Here is a 24785-nt window from a genome sequence, read left to right on the forward strand (position 1 = left end):
TGGTATTAAAGTTAGAAAAATAATGTTTTAAAGGGAAAATATATGAGGAGAAAGTTGAAATCATAAGTTTGAAAGGTCAAATTTGGAATCATGAGTTTAAAAATCAAAATATGACTTAAAATTTAAAATTGTGAGTCGTATAGGTCAAAATATGAGATTAAGAAGACAAAATTAGGAGTTGAAAATGTCAAAATATGAGCTAGAATTCAAAATGATGACCTAAGGAGTCAAAAATGTGACTTCAAAATTAGGAGTTTTTGAGGTCAAAATGTGACAGAAAGTAAAACATTTTAATTTAAAATGTCAAAATATGACAAAAATATTTGAAATCATGAGTTTAAAAGTCAATATATGACTCAGAATTTTAAATTGTGAGTCTGGTAGGTCAAAATATGGGATTAAAAGGCCAAAATTAGGAGTATCTTAAGAAGTTAAAAATATTAATTTAATTTAAAATTGGGAGTTGAGGGCCAAAATATGATATAAAAAGTAAAAAAATTTGATTTAAAAGGTCAAAATATGAGAAAAAAAAATCTAAATCATGAGTTTTAAAGTCAAAATATAGGGTTAAAAAGCCAAAGTATTCAAAAGTTTAAAATATGACTCAAAATTTAAAATTGGAAATCTAAAAGATAAAAATGTGACTCATAAAGTCCAAGTAATGAGTAGAAAAGGTCAAAGTATGAAATCAAAAGTCAAAATCATACATTTGAGTTGTACTCTTGATATGCAAAATTGAAAATATGAAATAAAACACAAATTAATTTTTTCCCCCACATTCTTGACTTTTTAAGAAATCTTTCTTACACTCTACTTTTTCAGATTTTGATGGCTTAACAACTTAGACTGGAGGAAATCTGCAGACCTCATTCTGGTGGGCCAGTTATAATACAAATGTGATATGATCCTGTGGGCCGGATATAATCGTTCCATGGGCCAGATTTGGACTCCGGGCCTTGAGTTTGACACCCCTGACTTAGATCATTCCAAACCATTTTATTGTGTTTGGAAGACCTGGTACCAACCAACTCCTGCAGCAGAGTGGTCAACGGAAAGGCCTTCGATAAATCTAGATCTAAATCCATCTGAGCGGTCGAACATTTCCATGAACCTGATGATGATTCCTCATTCAGGAAGAGGTTCATTCTGAGGAGAGACTCCTTAGACCATGGGTGTCAAACTCAAGGCCTGGGGGCCAAATCCGGCCCGTGGAACAGTTAAATCTGGCCCACAAGATGATCCCATATTTCTGTTCTAACTGGCCCATCAGTCTGAGGTCTGCAGATTTCCTCAAGTATAAAAATGTGAACTTATCCTTTATGGTTTAAGATTTCCTTTTAAGTCACAAAATCTGAAAAAGTAAGGAGTAAAAATATTTAAAATGTGGGAAAAGAAATTAATTTCTGTTTTAATTTCACATTTTCAATTTAGCATCTCACAACTAGTACACGTTGACAGTTTCTGGTTATAGAGGTGACCCTGTTAAGCCCTCAGGTTAGACCTGAATCCAGAATCCAGCCCCTGCTGTGATAGAGTTTGAAACCCCTGCCTTAGACCCTCAGCTATAGGAGCAGCTTAGTAACACAGAGACCCATTAAAGGGCCTTTTATGGGAGACTTTCCCACACTGAGCACCCTGGGTAATGTAGTGTAGACAGGAGCAGCATTTTCATTACTGTCAGGTCCCTTTTCCCAGCATGCTCCTCTCTCTCTCTCTCTCTCTCTCTCTCCCTGCCTGCAGCGCCTGCGTCACATTCAGCAGATGGAGAGGAGGAAGAGGAGGGGGGAGGAGGAGGTGTGGGGGGGGGGGTAAGACAGAGAAAGAGCGGGGGTAGGAGGAAAACGAGCTGCATCTCTCTCTCTCTCTCTCCTGCATCAGCGTCAGCATCAGAGCCAAGCCAGCCTCCGTCAGCGGACACCAACGAGGAAGAAGGAGCTAAAAAAACAGCAGCAGCTCCTCCTCCTGATCGTCTCCTCTCACCAGACCGACTCCTCTTCTCCACCAGGACCCGGACTCATGCCCCCCCAGGTACCAGGGCCCCCCCCAGCATGACCTGAACACACCTCCATCATCATGGGCAACCAGGAGGCCAAGCAGAAGAGAGCAGCAGCAGCAGCGGGGAATGGAAGCTACCCGTCTCTGGATGAAGGGTGGAGGGAGGGTGGGGGGGAGGTGACAAAAAAAGGAGGAAAGAAACACCACGGTAAGCACGAGGGGGAGGGGGAGGAGGGGGGATGGTTGGAAATGTTTCATCAACATCAACGGATCGGGGATCACGGTGGTGATTTCAGTTTCTGCAGGAATGAGATCGAGAAGGACGGAGAGGAGGAGATACAGATGGGGACAGGAAGGGGTGGAGAGTCCAGACATCACAGCAAGAGAAGGGCCAGGGGTCCGGTTAGGGTCAGGGGTTTAGTTTGGCTTGGGGTTCCAGTTAGGGGTCCGGGGTAGGTGCAGGGGTCCAGTTAGGGCCAAGGGTCCAGATAGGGGTCCGGTTGTGGGCAAGGGTCCAGTTAGGGTCAGGGGTTCAGCTAGGCTTAGGGGTCTATTTGGAGCCTGGTTAGGGTCATGGTCTATTTCAAAGACAGGAAGTGAGTCCTGCTGGTCTGATCCTGTGGTGTCTGGTAGAGCATCTTTACATCAGAGTTAAACAGTATGAGAGGATGGTCTAAGGACCAGTTAGCTTCAATAGAGTTCTGGACAGAAAGGGGAACCCTAAACCCTGGGGACATCAGGGTGCAGACTGGACCAAATATGTGATGTGGATTAAAAAGTAAAACGTTCCTGACAACATCAGAGCATGCTCAGTCTCTCACGGCCACCCTAGTAGAGGAAAGCTCCTAACTTGCCATTTAGATAACTGTTGGTCACCATGGAAACCAGGAGTGGGGCTATGGTTCGGGCTAGCTAGCCTACATGACTCAATAACTAATCAATACCATCACAGAAATGTTTGCAGAGGTTTCAGAGATTTGACACTGATTTTTCAGGATTTTACCAGTGATTATTAGAAATGAAATTAACTCAGAGGCAGCAGGATCCAAAGGACAGGACTCAGGGTTACACACGCCAGTCTGCAGGGGGCGCTCATGATATCCTGATATTCATACTGCTGATTTTTCTATTCTACTAGTTTGCAGGCTGACTGGAAGGAGCAGTAAACATTAATTCCTCTTCTCCAAGGTGAAAACCAGCCTTGTGTCTGAATGGTGGGGGATTCTAGAGAGATCTACTGTTGTACTGGTGTTCCTACTGGTCTAAAGTACAGCTCTGTGACTCTGGTCTGATTCTAGAGAGGATCATAGTGGTCTTATGTTGGTCTTATGTTGGACTGGTGTTCCTGCTGACTTGAATCAGAGCTCTGTTTCTCTGGTCTGATTCTAGAGAGGATTATAGTGGTCTAATGTTGGACTGGTGTTCCTGCTGACTTGACGTAGAGCTCCGTGACTTTTGTCTGATTCTAGAGAGGATTATAGTGGTCTAATGTTGGACTGGTGTTCCTGCTGACTTGAATCAGAGCTCTGTTTCTCTGGTCTGATTCTAGAGAGGATTATAGTGGTCTAATGTTGGTCTTATGTTGGACTGGTGTTCCTGCTGACTTTTAACCGGAGACCTCAGAGACAGTAGGAGCTGTAGTCTTTCTGTCAACACGTGATTTTGTACATTTTCTTGTGTATTAATGGCGACATAAAAGTTAATGTCCAACTCATTGAACACATTTAAATCACAAACATAAGGTGTTTGAAGTCATTTTATGACACCTCTGGTCACATGATCAGCTTACTCTTCCTCTGTAATGAAGAGACTCTGAACAGATGCTCACATAAACCAGTAACTTTATCATATAATGTCATATCCCCAATCCTCTTGATAAAGAAATATATTTTTAATGAATTAGTTACAGGCTGTTAGAACTGGGCACTCAATAACCATGTAACTGGTCAGATTTTATATTTCAGACTTTAAACCTGAATGACCCAATCTATCCAAGTTACCACCATTAATTTTGAGGGAACATTTTAACCCAGACAGGGCATGGGGCAATGACCCTTGATGGAATGTTCTTCTTAACCTTAGAGCTGACCTTCTTATGCATGTTATGGTAAACATGTATGTATGTAAAAGATAACACTTTTAAGTCATGAATGTGGTTGGTTGTGTAAAGTATTGTTGTTATTGGCATAACCCTGACCCTAAGCTTAACTCTGACCCTTAGCCTAAGCCTAAGCCTGACTCTAAGTCTCAGTCTATTTCTAATCCTTCTGTAATCCTCACCAGCACCAGCAAAGAAGAAAAACAAATCAGAGTCCAAGTCATCCGTTTTCTCCATCCGGAAGAAGAAGGGTAACCTCAGAGGGCGAGGAGATGCGTCATCATCGGTAACCGGGTCGAGGGAGGACGTCTTAGAGTCCACCAACGAGGATGGGAGCAAGACCCCTCCCCTGTCCAACGACGAGCTTGACCCCGAACCTCCCCTCCCCGACCGCAGACCAGCAAGAGGGGGCAAGGATGAAGGTGAGGTAGTTTCACCGAGAGTTACTTTTCTGTTTTAATTATATAGTTTGAGCTATAGTAATCGATTTATTTTTAGTATCGTATGCCCACAAAAACAACACAACCCATCAGGGTCTGTCATTGAAGCCATCAAACAGAATAACACACTTCTGCTACGCCTCCTCATGCTGCACTCTCACATGAGGAAAACCAGCATGGGACGATGCTCCAGCCAATGAGGAGGCTAGTACTCGCAGCCAATCACGGCTCAGGTCAGAGGGGGCGTTCCTATTGGCAGCTGTAGTAGGTGCGCTTCCATCTCTCAGCTCAGTGAGAAGTCGATACAATGGCGGCGTTAACGGCGGTGTTCAGTCCTAAGTAGAATTTGTTCATGCTGAGATGAAGTGTTTTCTTGTCTGTGATTCGGCCGTTGATTTCAGTGGAAAAGCGGATCAAAATCACTCCACAAGAGCTTTGCCACTGTCAGTGTTCGATTAAGCAGACATGTTCAGGAGGAGGTATGTGAGAAGAGGGGCGGAGCTACGGAGCTTGAAAAGGGAGAAGAACAAGAAGTGGTGGGAGTAGAGTTGATTCTACACAGTTCTCATTGGATGTTACATACTCCAGCTTTAAGTTTTTTTCTGTATTTGGATTTCGGTAGATCTTTTTTTGATTTAGTGAAATGTTCATACAGCTGATTTACAGAATTACGCTAACCAGGAAATAATAAATGTTAACAGTACTAAAGAAATATAACTTCTATTATATTACTACATTATAAAACCACTACCACTAATATTAATTATATTAATAAATAATATCAATGCATCGTAACTATTACCAGTTTTTTATTATTTTTATATCAATTATATTAATAATGATAACAGTAATAAGTGCAATCAGTACTATAGGAATATTGCTACTATTTTATTACTTTATAAATAATAATATTGATTATAATAAATGATAGCAATTCAACAGAAATATTACTAATTTATTGCTATATTCATAATAACAATAGTAAAAAATTATAGGTATTATAATGAATGTTTTAAATTTAAAGATTTCCTCCTCTTTAATTAATAAAAATTAATGTAATCAATGCCACAGAAATATTACTACTTTTCACAATATTAATAATAATAACAGCAACAACAACATGAACAAAACAGTAATAGTTATAATAATAATAGTAATAATAATAATAATAATAAAAATAATAATAATAATAATAATAAAAATAATATGTTACTAAAATGTTACTTGTTTGTTACATTATTTATAATATTGATACAGTAGTTATCATAAATTATGTTATCAATACTACAAAATTATCCCTCCTATTAAATTACTATTTTGTCATAATTTTAATAATAATAAAGGTTGTCAATACCACAGAAATAATACTGCTTTATTACAATTTTTATTTTGATAAAAAATAATGTTATAAATACTACAGAATTATCTAATGTCTAATTACCAATAATTATAATCAAAGTGTAGCATTATATAACATATAACATAACATAACATATAACATATAACATAACATATGACATAATAATAATTAAGAAAATAATGATGAATAAAAAATGAAACAGAAATATTCCTCTCATTTATTTTCTATTTTTTATAATAAGAAGAATACTGTAACTATAACAATAAAATATTTTTTGAATAATGATAAATAAAAAGGTAATCAATACTACAGAATTTTAAGTCTTATTTAATTTTCATATTTATAATAATAATAATAATAATAAATATAACAATAATAATAATAATTGAGGAGATAATGATACATTATAAATGTGATTAATTCTACAGAAATATTCATCATATTTAATTCTTAAATGCATAAATATAAGATTAAATATAACAATGATGATAATTATTAAGAAAACCATCATAAATAACAAATGTTATCAAAACTACAGAAATATTCCTCATTTATTTTTTTTAATAATGAGAGTAACTTCAGAAATATTCCTTCTATTCCTCCTATTTTGTCACTATTTTTATTACAGTAATCACATTTTATCCCTACAGGCAGGGATGGAGGTGACCAGGGGGTCCAGAGGAAGACCTCCACAGCAGCTACATCTCCCATTGAGGAGGGGGGAGCTCCGCGGGGGGGCAGTTCAGGATCGGACACCGACATCTACAGCTTCCACTCAGCTGCTGACCACGATGACCTTCTTGCGGACATCCAGCTCGCCATCCGGCTGCAGCATCAGGGAGGGGGAAGCTGGGGGGGCCTGGAGGTGGGGAGGAAACAGAGTAATGGAGCGGTGAAGTTCACTCCCCCTGAACCGGATCATACCCCTGAACTAGAGCTGGGCTCTGATGCACTGTCATTCCTGGAGTCCACCCCCCCCCTGCCTCACGCCCCCACACCCACAGGACACCAATCCCACCCCCCCACAACCACAGGACCCTCACCTCAGCTCCCCACACCCGCAGGACACTCACCTCAACCCCCCACACCCACAGAACCTCTTCCTCTCCCACTGGATCCCCCCAGTGAATCAGGAATCTCTCCTCTCCTGGTGGACCCCCCCTCTAAACCAGGACCCACTCCTCTCCTGACAGACACCCCCTCTAAACTGGGACCCCCTCCTACCCCAGCTGACCCCTCCTCACACACAGACCAGAGGAGGGGGAAGGAAGCCACTCTTTGTGCTTCCACAAAAGACCAGCATGCTTTGCTGCAGCAGCTCCCACTCACAGGGGTTTCCATGGAGATGGCAGGAGGGGCAGCAGTCAGCCTGGTCTCCATGGCAACCAGCAGTCACAGCCTCGCCGAGAGACCCTTGGGGCCTGAAGAGGAGGAGGAGGCAGGAAGTGAAGCCCAGCAGGACCATAGGGGGCCGGATGGGGGGCCTGAGGAGGATCTGAGCCCTCCACCAGCAGGACAGAGCGAGGGGCGGAGCTCTGAGAGCGGGGGGCAGACCCCTGAGTGTGATGGAGGAGACGAGGTCGAGAGAGGGGGCGCTGTCCTGGACTCAGGTACCAGTGCAGAGTCTCTAGAGGACTACCTGAGTCCTGTATCTGACCTTGCCCCCCCCTCACAGAGTTGGAGGGGCCTCACCCCCCCCCAGGAGAGCCCGCCCCTTGCCAAACGTATCCTCAGGTCTTCCCACACCCCCTCCACCTCCTCCTCCAGCCTGTCCGTCAAACCTTACCCCCCCATCTTCCCGTCCTACATCAAGACCACCACCAGGGTGCTCAGCTCCCCCGGAGTCTCCCCCGCCCTGTCCCCCTGCCACAGCCCACTCTCCCCCCGAAGAGCCCACCATCACCTGAGCAGGTAGGTCAGCATTAGCAGCATGCTAACAATGATTTATCATGCTGTTTAAAACTGTGGACCAATCAGACGTCAGATATGGTATTGGTCCATATGAAGTGAACCAATCAGTGATGAAATAGAAAACAATAAGTGTTGGGCAAGTAACTGAAAAATGTTACTAGTTACAGTTACTAGTTACTGCTTGCAAAAAGTAACTGAGTTACTGCATTGTGTCCTCAGGTTGGTGGGCGGGGTTCCAACGACCAGCCGGAAGCGCTCTCACAGCTTGACTGGCTCTCTGAGTCGATCAGCTGACTGGACAGAGGAGCTGGAGCGGAGGATGAGGAGCAGAGAGGAGGAGGGAGGAGAATACCTGGTTACCTTCAGAGGGGAGGGAGGAGGAGGGAGCCAACCGCTGTGCTGTACTAGGAGGTCATCATACGGACAGGCGTGCTCCTTCCAGGACATTTTTACAGGTAAGACGCCATGACAGCATCTAGATAAATCTAATAAATAATCACGAGTCTCATCAGTTCAATTCTATGCTAAATGTGCCCAAATCCCAATCGACCCTTCACAGTTCTTATGTATTACACCTTGTTCTCATGTGTTACATTAGCTGACTCTTTATGTTTCTCATGTTAGGGCGCACCTTGCTGGAGAAGCTATTTCTGCAGCAGCAGGAGAAGGCTGAGCCCGAGGAGGCTGAGCGTCTGTGTTCCAGGATTTTGGCGATGGGTCTTCTGTTACCATTCACTGACTGCTTCAGGGAGCAGCTGGGAGGAAGCTCCGCCCAAGTCAGCTCGACTGGACCCACCAAGTTTGACGTGAGAAGTGACATGTAGATCTGTGGTTCATGGACAGTTTGACAATGCTGGAACATGGAGACAGGGTTATTGATGACAACACTCAGGAGACTGGTCTAAACATCAGAAACACTACGGGGAGAGACTAGGAGGAGAGACTAGGAGGAGAGACTAATGGGGACATTAGGAGAAGATACAAGGAGGAGACACTAGGAGGAGACACTAGGTGGGACACTAGGTGGGACACTAGGAGGAGACACTAGGAGGAGACACTAGGAGGAGACACTAGGGGAGACACAAGGAGGAGACACTATGGGAGAGACTAGGAGAAAAAACTAGAAGGGACATTAGGAAAAGATACAAGGAGGAGACACTATGGGTAGACACTAGGAGGAGACACTGGGATGAGACACCAAGAGGAGACACTAAGAGGGGGAGAATAGAGATGCTGGGGGAGACCCTAGAGACAAGGAAGAGACACAAGGTAGAGAGACTTGGGAGGGGGCTATGGGAAAACACTTAGCAGAGACACTAGAAGGAGACACTAGGGGAAGACACTCGGAGGAGACTCTATCGGAGAACGGAAGGAGGAGAGACTTAAGGTAGAGACTAGGAGGAGACACTATGGGAGAGAGTAGGAGAAAAATTTGGGGGGAGACATTAGGAGAATATACTAGGAGGAGAGACTAGACAGAGACAGTAGAAGAAAAGACTGGGAGGAGTCACTAGGCAGAGTCATAAGGGGGAGAGAGAAGGAGTAGGAAGTGTGAGGAGACAAAACAAGGTAACACTAGTGGAAGAGACAAGGAGGAGAAAAATCTAGGGGGAGAGACAAGGAGAACGCACTAGGGGGAGACACTAGAAGGAGAGACAAGGAGGAAACACTAGTCAGAGACCCAAGGGGGAGGGACTGGGGAGGACCACAGGTGGAGACACTTGGAAAAGACAGTAGGGGGCGAACTAGGGGGAGAGACAAAGCGGAGACAATAGATGGAGACCGTAGGAGGAGACACCAACAGGAGACACTAAGAGGAGGAGAATAGGAGGAGATGCCTGGGGAGACCCTAGGAGGAGACACAAGGTATAGAGACTGGGAAAGGCTTGGAAGACACTATGTAGAGACACTTGAAAGAGACACTTGGAGGAGACACTTGGAGGAGACACTATGGGAGGACAGAAGGAGGAGAGACTTATGCCCGTTTCAGACTGGGAGCGTGTTTTGCTGCTTGCGTGTGCCGTGCGTGTCTGCTCCGGCTCCTGCCGTTGTGGCTTTCACATAGGAGTTTTCTGCGTGTCAGCCACATCTCCCTGCTCTCAAAGCCCTGTCCTTCTTCATAAGTTTTACTTCAATAAACCCCCCTAAAAGCAACTTGATTCAGTGTACAGTGGAAGTTTGTTTGGAACTTTTCAAAATAAAAACATCCTGTGTGGAGACATAAAGAGACATAAAGCTTCACTAATAGTTGCTCTTTAGTGAACAAATTTATCAGACAGGCGCATTAAAGCTTGTGGCCTTCCTCAAGGTTATCAAGAAACACATTGTAAACATATTCTATGTGTATTTGCCACAATGTCAAAAATGGCTCTTCATTTATCATTTTCCTGTCTAGTATGGTCACCAGCCACATGCGGTGCGCGGAAAAAATAGGCAGGACTTCAAATCTCTCAACTCTCTGCGCCTGAGCCGGGCTTATCAGCCATGCGAGACGCGTCGCACATGCAGGCAGTCTGAAAGCCCTGACTTGTTAACATGCATTCAAACTGAAAATCCACGCGTGCGTCACACTCCCACTCTAAAACAGGCTTTAGGGTAGAGACTAGGAGGAGACACCAGGAGGAGACACTATGGGAGGACGACTAGGAGAGGTTGTTAGTAACTGATAGTTATGTTTGAAAAGCACATCTTTATATTCCTGTTAAAATAACTGTCTGGTTATTTCCTGTTTCTATCTGAAGTTATTGATCAGGTTTACCATCAGTTACTGATTATTATGAAGTTTGTGGTCCTAATCATCATAGTAAAGCAGATTTTATAACTGTCTGGTGATTTCCTGTTTCTATCTTAAGTTAATATTCAGGCTTACCATCTGTTATTGATTATAATGAAGTTTGTGATCCTAACCATCATACTAAAGCAGATTCTTCTCCGTCCATCAGCATGAGCAGCTGTACACGTGGGCGGCGGTGAACCAGCCTCCTCAGAGTCTGGACCATGGACTGAGAGGACTGTGGACAACAGCCAGACCAGGAGAGACCAAGACCAAGACCAGGTCTACAGAGACCAGTGAGTCACTCACTAACACCCACACCAATCCTTAAACTGTAATCATGCTGTTCTTTGTATTTAAACTGTCTGTGTTCTTCCTTCATGCTGCAGTAGAGGGCGCTGTAGGTAAGTTTGACCTAGGGTTGTCATGTTGTAATTAACCCAGGTAGAGTTTCAGTTACAGTACACCAGTGACAGGTATATGATTATTTCATAGTTAAGTAATTGTCCTGTTTTTGCTAACATGATGATACGGTACAGCAAGACACCATATACCATTTATTACCATGATACGTTATGATACAACAGGACACAGTAATAATAGATTATTCATGAAGTCCTTTATACTAAATAAAGACTTTTATAAAAACTTTAAAAACAGACATGAGGCACAGCACTACACAATGACAGGATACAGCATGAGGGCATAAAATCAGATTTAATTGCTCTGTAATAAAATAATAATATAAAAGCAGAGCAGAGAACATTTTTAACAATCATCAGTCTTCGACTCAGATTCTCTTTCTGCTGTTTTTGTTCAGATCAGGCGACAGCCATGGTGGACATAAAGCAGCAGGAGAACCATGAGGTCAGTCACTTCAGCTTCCTGTTTCACTTCAAGTCAATCTATTCTGCACCTAGAGGTGTATAACCCCCGCCCATTCCTACGCTAGGAGTTCCTTGTCTATGGTGAGGTGCCCTGGCTCTGGTAGAACTGGTGTGGGTAGATGCACCTATGACTAGTCTGGCTGTGCCAATGGACGCCAGACTGAGGGTGGCACAGGCACAGTCTGAGTAGAGACATAGGAGGGGGTTATTTAAACAAACTCCTCATATATCTCTACTCAGACTTAAAGGAGACATATTATGCAAAAATCACTTTTTCAGGCTTTTCTAACACAAATGTGTGCCCCTGGTCTGTCCACAAGCTCCTCAAATACCAAAAAAATCCATTCCCTCTCCCCCTCTCTTTCTCCTCTCTTCAGAAAATGTGTGCTGAAATAAGCTGTTCTCAGATTTAGCTCCTGGTGACCTACCAGACTGTAAATAAGCCCCAGGTTTATCTCTACTCAGACTTAAAAAGTTCTGCTCTCCTCTACTGATCCTCTCCACTGCTAGCTGAAATGCTGGATAGCTCAGTGGGTTATCCTGCTGACTACAGTCTGGGAGGTTCATGGTTCAAATCCCAGTCAAGTTCTAACCTTCGGATAAAAATGTCTGCAGTACCAGGAGTACTGCATCCATTTCCTGAGAGCGGTGTGGTCAGGGACAGAGTCAGACAGCTAATTACCATTTAAAGGCACAGACACAGAAATGGCTCGTTCTGAGAAGGGCTGAAATAGAGGGGGCTTTAAATGTACAAAAATCCTATACTGGAGTGTTTTTTCAGCAACAAACTTCACAGGCATGTTTTGGGGGCCTCTGAGACCAATTTAAGCTTGTCTGAAAATGGTATAATATATCTCCTTTAAATAAGCCCCTCCTATATCTCTACCCAGACTTAAATAAACTCCTCCTATATCTCTATTCAGACTGAAATAAACCCCTCCTTTATCTCTATTCAGACTGTAATAAACCCCTCCAATATCTCTACTCAGACTTAAATAAGCCCCTCCAATATCTCTACTCAGACTTAAATAAGCCCCTCCTATATCTCTACTCAGACTGTAATAAACTCCTCCTATATCTCTACTCAGACTGTAATAAACTCCTCCTATATCTCTACTCAGACTGTAATAAACTCCTTCTATATCTCTACTCAGACTGTAATAAACTCCTTCTATATCTCTACTCAGACTGTAATAAACTCCTCCTATATCTCTACTCAGACTGTAATAAACCCCTCCAATATCTCTACTCAGACTTAAATAAGCCCCTCCTATATCTCTACTCAGACTGTAATAAACTCCTCCTATATCTCTACTCAGACTGTAATAAACCCCTCCTATATCTCTACTCAGACTGTAATAAACCCCTCCTATATCTCTACTCAGACTGTAATAAACTCCTCCTATATCTCTACTCAGACTGTAATAAACTCCTCCTATATCTCTACTCAGACTGTAATAAACCCCTCCAATAACTCTACTCAGACTTAAATAAGCCCCTCCTATATCTCTACTCAGACTGTAATAAACCCATCATATCTACTCAGACTGTAATAAACCCATCATATCTACTCAGACTGTAATAAACCCCTCCTATATCTCTACTCAGACTGTAATAAACCCCTCCTATATCTCTACTCAGACTGTAATAAACCCCTCCTATATCTCTACTCAGACTGTAATAAACCCCTCCTATATCTCTACTCAGACCTAAATAAGCCCCTTCTTTATCTCTACTCAGACTGTAATAAACTCCTCCTATATCTCTACTCAGACTGTAATAAACTCCTCCTATATCTCTACTCAGACTGTAATAAACTCCTCCTATATCTCTACTCAGACTGTAATAAACCCATCATATCTACTCAGACTGTAATAAACCCATCATATCTACTCAGACTGTAATAAACCCATCATATCTACTCAGACTGTAATAAACCCATACAGCTCCGCTCCCACCACTGACAGAGAGGTTTCAGGACCTTGGTATGGAGGAAGCCTTCTTATCCTGATGTGGTGCCCACCTCCAGACTTCCACCCTCTGACCTGGACAGGATGGGTACAGGTGTTCCTGTCAGCAGGGACCTGCTCAGAGTCTGGCTCCTCCTCCACCACCTCCATTACCTGGAGAGTTAATGCAGCCCCCACCCCCACCTCCACTACCAGGGGGTGTAGCTCCGCCCCCTCCACCTCCACCACCCCCTCCATTACCTCCAGGTACAGCAGGTCCTCCACCCCCACCCCCACCCTTACCTGGCGGACTGGTTCCACCTCCTCCACCCCCACCACCCCTACCTGGCGGACTGGTTCCACCCCCTCCACCCCCACCACCACTACCAGGGGGTCTAGCTCCTCCCCCTCCCCCTCCACCACTCCCTGGAGGCCTAGCCCCGCCCCCACCGCCCCCACCTGGTGGACTGGTACCTCCCCCTCCCCCTCCTCCAGGCTGTGGTCCTCCGCCCCCTCCAGGACCACCAGGTGCTCCTCCCCCTCCTGGTGCTCTGGGCTCACTGCCTCCGCCCCTCCCGTTGGGACTGTTTGCTCTGGGCATGGCTCAGGAGAAACCGCCCAGGAAGGCTGTGGTGGAGCCACCCCGGCCCATGAAGCCCCTGTACTGGACCAGGATCCAGCTCAGCACCAAGAAGTAAGGAGAGGGGGAGGGCAGGGCTGTAAATGAAAGATTATTGACTAGTGATGTCTGATTAGATTATTGATGAGTGATGTCTGATAAGTTTATTTGAGATGTCTGATTAGGTTATTAATTAGTAATGTCTGATAAGATTAATGTTTAGTTCTGTCTGATTAGTTTTTGATTAGTTCTGTCTGATCAGATTCTTGATTGGTCTTGTCTGTGTCCACAGGGAGGCTACTTCTTCTTCGCTAGTGTGGGAGACAATCGATGAGCCTGAGGTGGACTTTGATGAGTTTGTTGAGTTGTTTTCAAAATCAGCCATCAAAGTGAAGAAACAACCGCTATCAGACACCATCACCAAGTCCAAATCCAAACAGGTCAGTGGGCGGGCCCAACCCAGTAATGGATTTTTGCATGTCTAAAAACTCCTCTGTTTCAGCTCTGCTCAGATCGAGCTGTTTCTGTGTCTGTGGCTTTAAATGTTAACAAGCTGTCTGACTCCACCCCTCTCAGGAAATGGATATGAACTAATGGATGAGGCTCTCCTGATCTTCCTCTCAGCTGGCAGCTGAGAGGAGGATCAGGAGAGGAGGGAAGAACTTTCTTCCAAGCAGGGAGGGCCAACTGAACCTGGGGGCAGGGCTAACTCCCCACATGACATCATGAGGGGAAAAACTGAGAAGGGCTTGTTTCAGCACACATTTTCTGAAGGGTGGAGAAAGAGAGGGTGGATTCTTGGGGGGGATTGAGGACAGGCCAGGGGCACATATTTTTGCTAGAAAAGCTTGAAAAAGTGATTTTTGCATAATATGTCCCCTTTATTGTGGAGACATATTTTAAAAGGTTTTTATTGGGTTTTTTTTGTGTGAAAACATTAATTTTCTTAGTTGATGTTTATTTAACTGTGTTTCAGGTAATGAAGCTGCTGAACAACAAGCGCTCTCAGGCTGTAGGAATCCTCATGTCCTCTCTACATCTGGATGTTCAGGACATTCAGCACGGTCAGTTCATCTCTGACTAAAACTGTCTAAAAACCAGTTTAGACCACAGCAGCTCCTCAGAGGAAACTGACTGGGTCAGCACCACATGTGGCAACTGATAGCAGTTCAACCACAACCATAGCCAACCATGACTAACACCATAAAAACACTGCTAGGGTCTATGAGAGTAAAGGTAGAGAATGAACACAAAGATCTAAGATCAATGATTTCTAAAGTGATCCACTTAAAAAAATATCAATAAATCTTAAAATCTGTTGGTAATTACCCAACACTAACCCAGTCCTGAGCAGGAATAATGAACATTTAACCCTAATCTTCTACTGCAGACAAAGATCACTGCTGATTAAAATATTCAGTCTTCGTTATTGATTGATTATATTTTTATTGATTGTGTCTGATCAGTGTGATCGGTGCTCATGTCTGTCTCCCCTCTGTCTCTGTTGTTGATTATATTTCTATTGATTATATCTTTATTGATTGTGTCTGATCAGTGTGATCGGTGCTCATGTCTGTCTCCTCTCTGTCTCTTTGTCTGGAAGCTATCCTGAACCTGGACAACACAGTGGTGGACCTGGAGACACTGCAGGCTCTGTATGAAAATGTGAGAAAGATCCCTATATCTAATGACCAAAATGATCCAATCAGAGACCTTTGGAGGGCCTTAAGGGGTCCTGGACCCTTTAACCCCAAAGTCTTGTTTGGTTCAGACTGTGATCCAATTGCATTTTAATGTGTTTCCATTGAAGGGAGTTTTTGGGCATAAAGACCCGCAATTTTCATAAAATCTCATCTCACGAGACACCACTGCAAGATAGCTGGAGGCTCGAGACCTGTTGCATGTTGGTACAGTTATGATTACATCTACAGTGGTTGCCATGACAATTCTGAACAAAAGATGAAGGCAGCGGATGATAGTTCAGAGGCAAGGTCCATATGTGTGGCAAAACCCACGTATAAGGGTATAAGTATGATGTTATGAAAAGTCTTGGTCTCCTCTGTTGTCTCGGAGTGAACTGGTCATGTTTTTGTTTGTTTGTTTATTTGGATCCCCAAAGCTCAAGCATCAGCTGTGAGCTATTCTTCCTGTGGTCCACAGTTTACATTAGGGAAATACAATTTATACAATCAGTAATCACAGTATACAAACATGAGACAATATATCACATCACACCAACAGATCATGACAAACATTGTCAATTTCATCATGAATGGTCAGAGTGAATTATAACATGAATGGTCAGAGTGGAGTTTAATGTGAATTGTCAGATTTTACTTTAAGGTGAATGCAAAACTAAATGGACTTAAACATTAAAGGTCAGAGTGAATTTCAGCATGAATGGTCAGAGTGAATTTTAATGTGAATGGCCAGCGTGGACTTTAAAGCGGACTGTTTGTGTCTCAACAGAGAGCTCAGCCAGATGAACTGGAGAAAATAGAAAAGCACATCAAATCCTCCAAAGACAAGGAGACTAAACCTCTGGACAAACCGGAGCAGTGAGTGTTTTCCTTTTAGACAATGTGATGAAAACTGCTGACTGTTCAAGTCTAAAGAGATAAATGTTGTGTTTCCTCTCCTGTTTCAGATTCCTCCACCAGCTTTCCCTCATCCCAAACTTTTCTGGACGCGTCTTCTGCATCCTTTTCCAGTCCAGCTTCACTGAGTGTATGTCGTCCATCAACAGGAAACTAGACACACTGCAGAGAGTGTGCAAGGTGAGACCTTGTCGGTCACTGCAAATCTTTCTCAGTAAGGGTTTGTGCACTATTGTTAGTGGTTTTTCATTGGTGTTAGCTTCAGTGTTGGTGTGCTACTCTGTGAACGTATGGCCACTGTGAAATCCTGGCTCTCTGGGTGAGTAGACTGTTAGTGTGGGGACATTATCATGGTCTGTGGATTCAACTTTAAGACACACCAGGTAACCCGGTCACTCCCCACACACAGCTCATCTATAAAGCCTGCAATCATTGATAGTTTGATTAGAACCTGTCTCAGAGCGGCATAGAGTGGCAATAGCAACCAGGTCAAGGCCCCACAAGTAGCAAAGGCCAAGCCCAAGAGGCCAAGAGCTGCAAAAGACAGTCCATCAAAAATCAAGACTAGCTGGAAGAGGGTGAAATTTGCACTTGGGCGCTTGGACAGCTTGTACTTGATCACCATATGGCTGCTGCACATATTTCTGAAACAGAGGCTCCCTGCCACAAGGCCTACGAAGTAGCCAAATCTGAGAAGGAGCTGGCCCCCCCCGAACACCCCCATGCTTGCTATTGCCTGCCCACATGCCTTCAGTCAAAGCAGATGAAGAGCTGAACTAATTTTCAAGACAATGTACCACAAATATACTCAGTCAGAGCACTGACTGGGCAAAAGGCAGACTGGAATCGCTTAACCTCCTGAGCATCCTTGCATAAAAGAAGTGACTGGAACTAAACCAACTGAGGTAGATGGAGTTTGGGCAGGACCTTGGGCAGAAATGGTGGATCAAGTTGGAGGATCCTGCTTGACTCATCTGGTAAATAACTACAGCGGTCACATCCTGGGCCATGGGTAGGGAGCCCCACCCCCGGACCCCAGCAATAGGAATATGCAGCCCAGGTAGATGGTGCCGAGGCTTCCTTCTATGTGCTTAAAACAGGCTGTGGTAGACCTAGTGCCAGGAGCCGGTCTCTTTCAGAGGCCAGACCACCACCTTGAGCCCCAATGAAATGGGACGGAAAAGACTCCCATTCACCTGAGACAGTAGGTCCCTCCTCCATGGAAATGTACATGGCAATCTAACAGAGAAAAAATTCCTGAGAACCATGCCATGTGAGAAATTAACTGTGGGAGTATGGAGTCCTGGGTATTTACTAGCAATCAGGTCCCTGTATGAACAGAGATGGACAGGATTGCATGAGTTCTGGTTTGGAGACCTCAGAAATGTATGTCTGATTTTTGCAGTCGTTATTGGCTTCAGCAGGCACTGGGAAAGTTGTCTATAAAGCTTTGACTTTTCACTGACTGTCGTGCCAATCGATGTCCTGCCATGGTTGTGATCTTAGGGGAGGGACAGGAAGAAGGAGATCAAGTAGATCTCAGAAATTCAGGGCATCTGTGCTTGGCTTTAGAGAGAGGAGAAGGAGCTCCAACATCATTTGGCCCTAATGCTTTACAGAAACATGGTTTATGATGTTTGATTTAAATATAACAATATTTCCATTTATCTGTATATCAATACATATGTGTGCTCTTTGTCTTTCACCATGTGTTCTCCTCAGACTCCAACCTTTTCAGTCTCCTCCAGATCAAACTGTGTCTGTTTTCTCCTCCTGTTTCTATCTTTGTGTGTCTGTTGTCTGTGTTGTGTGTCCGTTGTTTCTTCAGACGCTGCATGAAAGTGAGACAGTGAAGCAGGTTCTGGGTTTGGTTCTGGCGTTTGGAAACTTTATGAATGGAGGGAATCGAACCCGAGGACAAGCGGATGGATTCACCGTGGACATCCTGCCCAAACTGAAGGATGTCAAAAGCAGCGTGAGTGACTCACAAAACCACACTCAGTGAGGACTTGATTTTGGGGCATCTATAGAAACAGCCTGGAAACAGGCAGTGTGGGTGGTCCAGGTTCAGAGCACAGATATAAATGATTACAACACTTTAAACTGTTTAACCAAGCAGGGTCGCTCTCCTTGTCTCCAGCCGATCCTGCAGGCTGGTGTGCTCATATTTTGATTGCATATGATAAAGAGCTCAGGGTCAGCCTATCGTTTGATTCACACAGGATTAAAAACACAGACGTCCCTTGTGATTATTGCGAATTACCAGAGGTCCCTTGTCCCATGTGAACAGAGCATTAGACTCTGATGTTGTGTGTCTAATGTGTACTTCCAGGACAGTGCAAGGAGTCTGCTCTCCTACATCGTCTCCTATTACCTCAGACACTTTGACCAGGTAAAAACCACGCAGAGACTTTCACACCAATCCTCTATGATCCTAGATGACTAACAACATCTCCATGTGTGTTTGTGTGTATGTTATTGTGTATGTGTGTGACCAGGATGCAGGCAGAGAGACGTGTGTGTTTCCGCTTCCAGAACCTGTTGATCTGTTTCAGGCATCTCAGATGAAGTTTGAAGATTTTCACAAAGATGTGCTGAGACTGAGGAAGGATCTGAGAGGTACAAAAGCACACACAAACACTGACATGGTAAAACACTGTCTTATTGGTCAGTTGTGATATAATAACTCTGTCTTCCCTGTTAAAATCAATCAATCAATGTTACTCATCATTGATACAATAAAGACCAACGTATATTATAATGGACCAGCATTAATCCTTCATTTTATAACAAAGACTGTACCCTATTATAAAAGACCAGTGTTGATAAAGACAGGCACAGCACTAGCAGTATGTTGTTTTATAACGACTGTGTTGTTTTTTTCTTAGCGTGTACGTCTGAGGTTGAGAGGGTGTGTAAGGTGTCTGATGAGGAGAACCTGCAGCCTTTTAAAACCAAGATGGAGGATTTTACTGCACAAGGTGACTTATATAACCACTCACTGACAACTCTCTGTACTAAACAACACTACACTAGATCATACTACACTCTATTCTACACCGCGTTCCAAATTATGATGCAAATTATATTTTTCTCTGATTTTCCTAAATAGTCAGTGCAAATGACAGTATACTTTTTATTTCATCAAGATGTCAGAATATCCTCCCAGAGCTGCTGTTTTGATGTGAACTGTCTCCCACCCTCATAGATCTTTAGCTTGAGGATGCTCCAAAGGTTCTCAACAGGGTTGAGGTCAGGGGAGGATGGGGGCCACACCATGAGTTTCTCTCCTTTTATGCCCATAGCAGCCAATGACACAGAGGGATTCTTTGCAGCATGAGATGGTGCATTGTCATGCATGAAGATCATTTTTCTATGGAAGGCACGGTTCTTCTTTTTGTACCATGGAAGAAAGTGGTCAGTCAGAAACTCTATATACTTTGCCGAGGTCATTTTCACACCTTCAGGGACCCTAAAGGGGCCTACCAGCTCTCTCCTCATGATTCTGGCCCAAAACATGACTCCACCCCCTCCTTGCTGATGTCGCAGCCTTGTTGGGACATGGTGGCCATCCACCAACCATCCACTACTCCTCCATCTGGACCATCCAGGGTTGCACGGCACTCATCAGTAAACAAGACTGTTTGAAAATGAGTCTTCATGTATTTCTGGGCCCACTGCAACCGTTTCTGCTTGTGAGCATTGGTTAGGGGGGCTGAATAGTAGGTTTATGCATGACTGCAAGCCTCTGGAGGATCCTACACCCTGAGGTTGGTGGGACTCCAGAGGCACCAGCAGCTTCAAATACCTGTTTGCTGCTTTGTAATGGCATTTTAGCATCTGCTCTCTTAATCCCATGAATTTGTCTGTCAGAAACCTTCCTCATTATGCCTTTATCTGCAGGAACCCATCTGTGCTCTGAATCAGACACAAATTTCTTCACAGTGCGGTGATCACGCTGAAGTTTTCCTGAAATATCTCATGTTTTCATTCCTTGTCCAAGGCATTGCACTATTTGAGTCTTTTCAGCAGCAGAGATCCTTTTTTCTTTCCCATATTGCTGAAACCTGTAGCCTGCTTAATAATGTGGAACGTCCTTCTTAAGTAGTTTTCCTTTAATTGGGTTCACCTGGCAAACTAATGATCACAGGTGTCTGAGATTGATTTCAGTGATCCAGAGAGCCCTGAGACAATACCATCCATGAGTTTAACTGAAAAACAAAAAAATGAATGTTTGTGACACTAAAATCTAATTTGCAGAATCATTTGGAACGTGGTATATACCGTACCATTCCATTCTGATAGACAATACTATACTATTCCACTCTATACAACACTGTACAATACTGCGCTGTACTATACCATACCGCAGTATACAATACTAAACTCAATTATAGTATATTGTCGTAGTCAATGCCATACTATACTGACCTGTGTGTTTGTTCTTCTAAAACATTTTTTTTTTCTACTCTTGTAGCTAAAAGTGATTTAGAGACTTTGGAGGCCGGCCTCAGCAGCACTCACACTCAGTAAGAAGAACATGTCTGTTTTATTCTACATTAATCTCTACAGCATCATATTAAAAGTCGTTAATGTTTTTTATGTACAGTCTACTAGTTTAGTATATATTCAAATATTATTTGACATATTTAGACATTTTTAATAGGATTAATTCACTCAGGCATTTTTAAATCCCTCCCATTTAGTTTGCTCCCTCTGTTTCTAAATCCCCTGTATTCTCTCTGCATGAATAAATGAAGATATTTGTTGTTTGATTGTTCATAATTTTATTATAGTAACTTTATTTTAACCTCTCTGTGTCCACCCAGGTTCCTGGAGCTCTCCGTCTCGTTCTCGGTGAAAGCCAAGGCCGGAGAAAAAGAAGTTTCTCCACACACTATGTTCAGCGTCTGGCACGAGTTCTCGTCTGACTTTAAGGAGACGTGGAAGAAAGAAAACAAAGTTATACTAAAAGACAGGTACACAACAAAAAAACACAGAAAATACACAAAAGGTCCACAAAAATACACAAAAGATGAAGTCATACTAAAGGAGAGGCACACAACATACACACACACACACGAATTCAGAAAAGCACCAGTTAAATGGTGACTGTGTTAAATGTCCTGGCTGCTGACTCTGTGTTATGGTTCAAACTGTGACCGTGTTATATGGTGACTGTGTTAAATGTCCTGGCTGCTGACTCTGTGTTTTGGTGCAAACTGTGACCGTGTTATATGGTGACTGTGTTAAATGTCCTGGCTGCTGACTCTGTGTTTTGGTGCAAACTGTGACCGTGTTATATGGTGACTGTGTTAAATGTCCTGGCTGCTGACTCTGTGTTTTGGTGCAAACTGTGACCGTGTTATATGGTGACTGTGTGTTATGGTTCAAACTGTGAACGTGTTATATGGTGACTGTGTTAAATGTCCAGCTGTTATGGTTTAGGCTGATTTCTAAGGTGATGGATCGTTTATGTGGTTTAAACCATAGACATAATATACATAGACGCCTCATTGGCCAGTAGGCCGTACATCAACGCCGCCTCCATCTTGCCAGAGGTATTCCACGTTAATTCCACAACTCACAACGACCACTTAAATGTAAACTTGTGTGTTTTTAATCACAAAACCCTTCATCCCTCATTGACTTCCATTGTTTATGGAATGGTCTTTCCTCTGGTAATATGGCGACACATTGACGTATAGCAACAGTGGGCAAACAGTCAATAAGGCGTCTACGTATATAATTTCTATGGTTTAAACTGTGACTGTGTTAACTGTTGAAAGTGATGTCCTCGCTGTTGACCGATGTTATGGTTTGAACTGTATCCATGCTCAATGGTGACTTTGACGTCTTTGCTGATGGTTTGGTGTTATGGTTTGAACTGTGACCATCTCAAATGGTGACTGTGATGTCCTAGATTTTGTCTAGTGTCATGGTTTAAACTGTCACTGTGTTAATGGTCATTCTGATGTCTTGGCTGTTATGGTTTAAACTGTATCTATGTTAACTGATGAATGTAATGTCTTAACGGATCACTCCTTGTAGTTAAAACTGTGACTGTGTCAACTGGAGACTTCTCACTGTTGGCTCTGTGTTATGGTTAAAACTGTGACTGTATTGATTGGTAACTGTGATATCCTAGCTGTTATGGTTTAAACTGTATCCGTGTTAACTGATGATTGTCACATCTTAGCTGATGGCTCAGTGTTGTAGTTAAAACTGTTACCATGTTAACTGGAGACTTTGTCTGGTGTTATGGTTCACTGTAACCATGTTGAATGGTGACTGTCATGTCCTAACTGTTGTCTGGTGTTATGGTTCAAACTGCAAAATGCAAAAAATTCAAGATGGCGGCACCTGTGGAGGGGACCCTCCCCATGTATGAGTAGATTGCTTTTCTGAGTTAATATAAAAATAAAACACATTTTTTCAGGTGGATAAACACTAATTAGGATAGACCTACCTATAGACATCATGTTTCATTTAACCAAGTTTGTTTGTTGTACTAAATGTTACTAGGCTAATTATTACGCACTGCACCTTTAAATGGTGACTGTCATGTCCTAACTGTTGTCTGGGGTTATGGTTCAAACTGTAACCATGTCAAATGGTGACTGTCATGTCCCTACTGTTGTCTGGGGTTATGGTTCAAACTGTAACCATGTCAAATGGTGACTGTCATGTCCTAGCTGTTATGGTTTAAACTGTGACCGTGGTAACTGCTGACTTTGTATCATCATTAATAGAAATGTTCTGTTTGCAGGTTAAAAGCAGCAGAGGAATCTTTCCGTCAAGCCAAGGAGAAATCTTCATACAGCGTCAAACCCAAACACGCCACAGGCATCGTGAGTTCACCTTTGACCTTTGATGATGTCATTCATCAAATTGAACGACATGCTATTTATCTGACTATAACCATATCATTGTATATACCATATTATAGTCAGATAAATCATCTTCTCTGTTCTCAGAAAGCCAAGCTGGGCATGAAGATCTGACCTCCAGGACCATGAATCAAAGTTGGGACACCAGCTGAAGAGCAGAGGGACGGAGGGGATGAGGAGGATGACTATGATGATGATGAAGATGACTGTCCTTCATTCACACAAACATTAATTCAAACTTCAGACTTTACTAAACAGTTTCCATAAAGACACTGAACCCAGCTCTGTTCTCGTCCAATTTTTCCTATTAAAAAAATAACCTTACAAGTTATTTACCATATATGGCCATAACTGGTTAACGAAATGGATCAATACCATATATGGTCACACCTGGTTAACGAAATGGATCAATACCTTAAATGGTCACCTGTGTACAGGTTCACACTGAAAAGTGTCTGTGTGAGTGTGCGATTGTGTGAACAGGAAGTGGAATGTGTGTGAACAGGAAGTGAAGTGTCCCTGTGCAATAAAGTTTTGAACGTGTGAATTAAGGTGGTATTTGTTGGAGCTGTAAGTATGTAAATAAAGTTGAAAAAAAGTTTACATTTTCTCTTTTATTTTTCACAAATACAAAAAACAATGACACTAAAAGACACAATACCTATCTCCATCCATCCATCCATCTCAAATAGCTTTACTGGCATGGAAAGCAATTGGTTTAATTGTCAATAAAATTATTATAAAAATAATAGTAGATATATAAGCTTTAACTCTTGATGAGGCTAAAAAATGTGGAAAATCAGATCTGGTGTTAAAAGTAAGAACAAACAGGATAAACTTTTACAACAGCTCTGATGATTAAGGTGCGTCATGCTCTGACAGCTCTACAAGATTTCTGACAAGGAGCAATTTATAACAGAAGTAAGAATTAAAATGTACAACAGTACATTTATCTAACAAAAATGAGCAATAATATAAACAATGGAAACAAAATTTGTAAGTTGAGTTTTTATGTTCCTTTATGTCTCCAGAGTTCAGCAAAGTAAAGGAATCTGTAGGAACATAATATATATATATATTTTTTTTTTTAAAAAAGGACATTATTGAAACTAAATTGTAGATTGCTGTTTTACAGGAACTTAAAGGGAATCACTTCCCTGGAAAAACATTAAGTTTAGGTTTTTTGGACATATTTTTATGTCTTTGAAGTTGTTCACTTTAGCATTTTAGCAATCAAACAAAAAAGAATGCGAAGCTGATCTCCTA

General features: G+C 42.7%; 1 protein-coding gene across 1 annotated transcript; it reads left to right on the plus strand.

Moving 5' to 3' along the window:
* Window positions 1–2073: 2073 nt before the first annotated feature.
* Window positions 2074–24076, plus strand: fmn2b (formin 2b). The gene is given in 24 exon segments (XM_041816037.1): window positions 2074–2209; window positions 2212–2244; window positions 4276–4523; window positions 5052–5066; window positions 6564–7804; window positions 8024–8259; window positions 8429–8610; window positions 10747–10873; window positions 10967–10981; window positions 11398–11444; window positions 13518–14107; window positions 14325–14472; window positions 15009–15096; window positions 15636–15697; window positions 16502–16590; window positions 16680–16809; window positions 18458–18604; window positions 18962–19021; window positions 19128–19248; window positions 19518–19610; window positions 21107–21158; window positions 21459–21608; window positions 23399–23480; window positions 23607–24076. Coding segments are annotated over 24 exon segments (4119 nt in total). The 3' UTR covers window positions 23634–24076.
* Window positions 24077–24785: the final 709 nt, after the last annotated feature.

The sequence above is a fragment of the Cheilinus undulatus genome, linkage group 20 (genome assembly GCF_018320785.1).
Source record: "Cheilinus undulatus linkage group 20, ASM1832078v1, whole genome shotgun sequence".
NCBI classification, from domain to species: domain Eukaryota; kingdom Metazoa; phylum Chordata; class Actinopteri; order Labriformes; family Labridae; genus Cheilinus; species Cheilinus undulatus.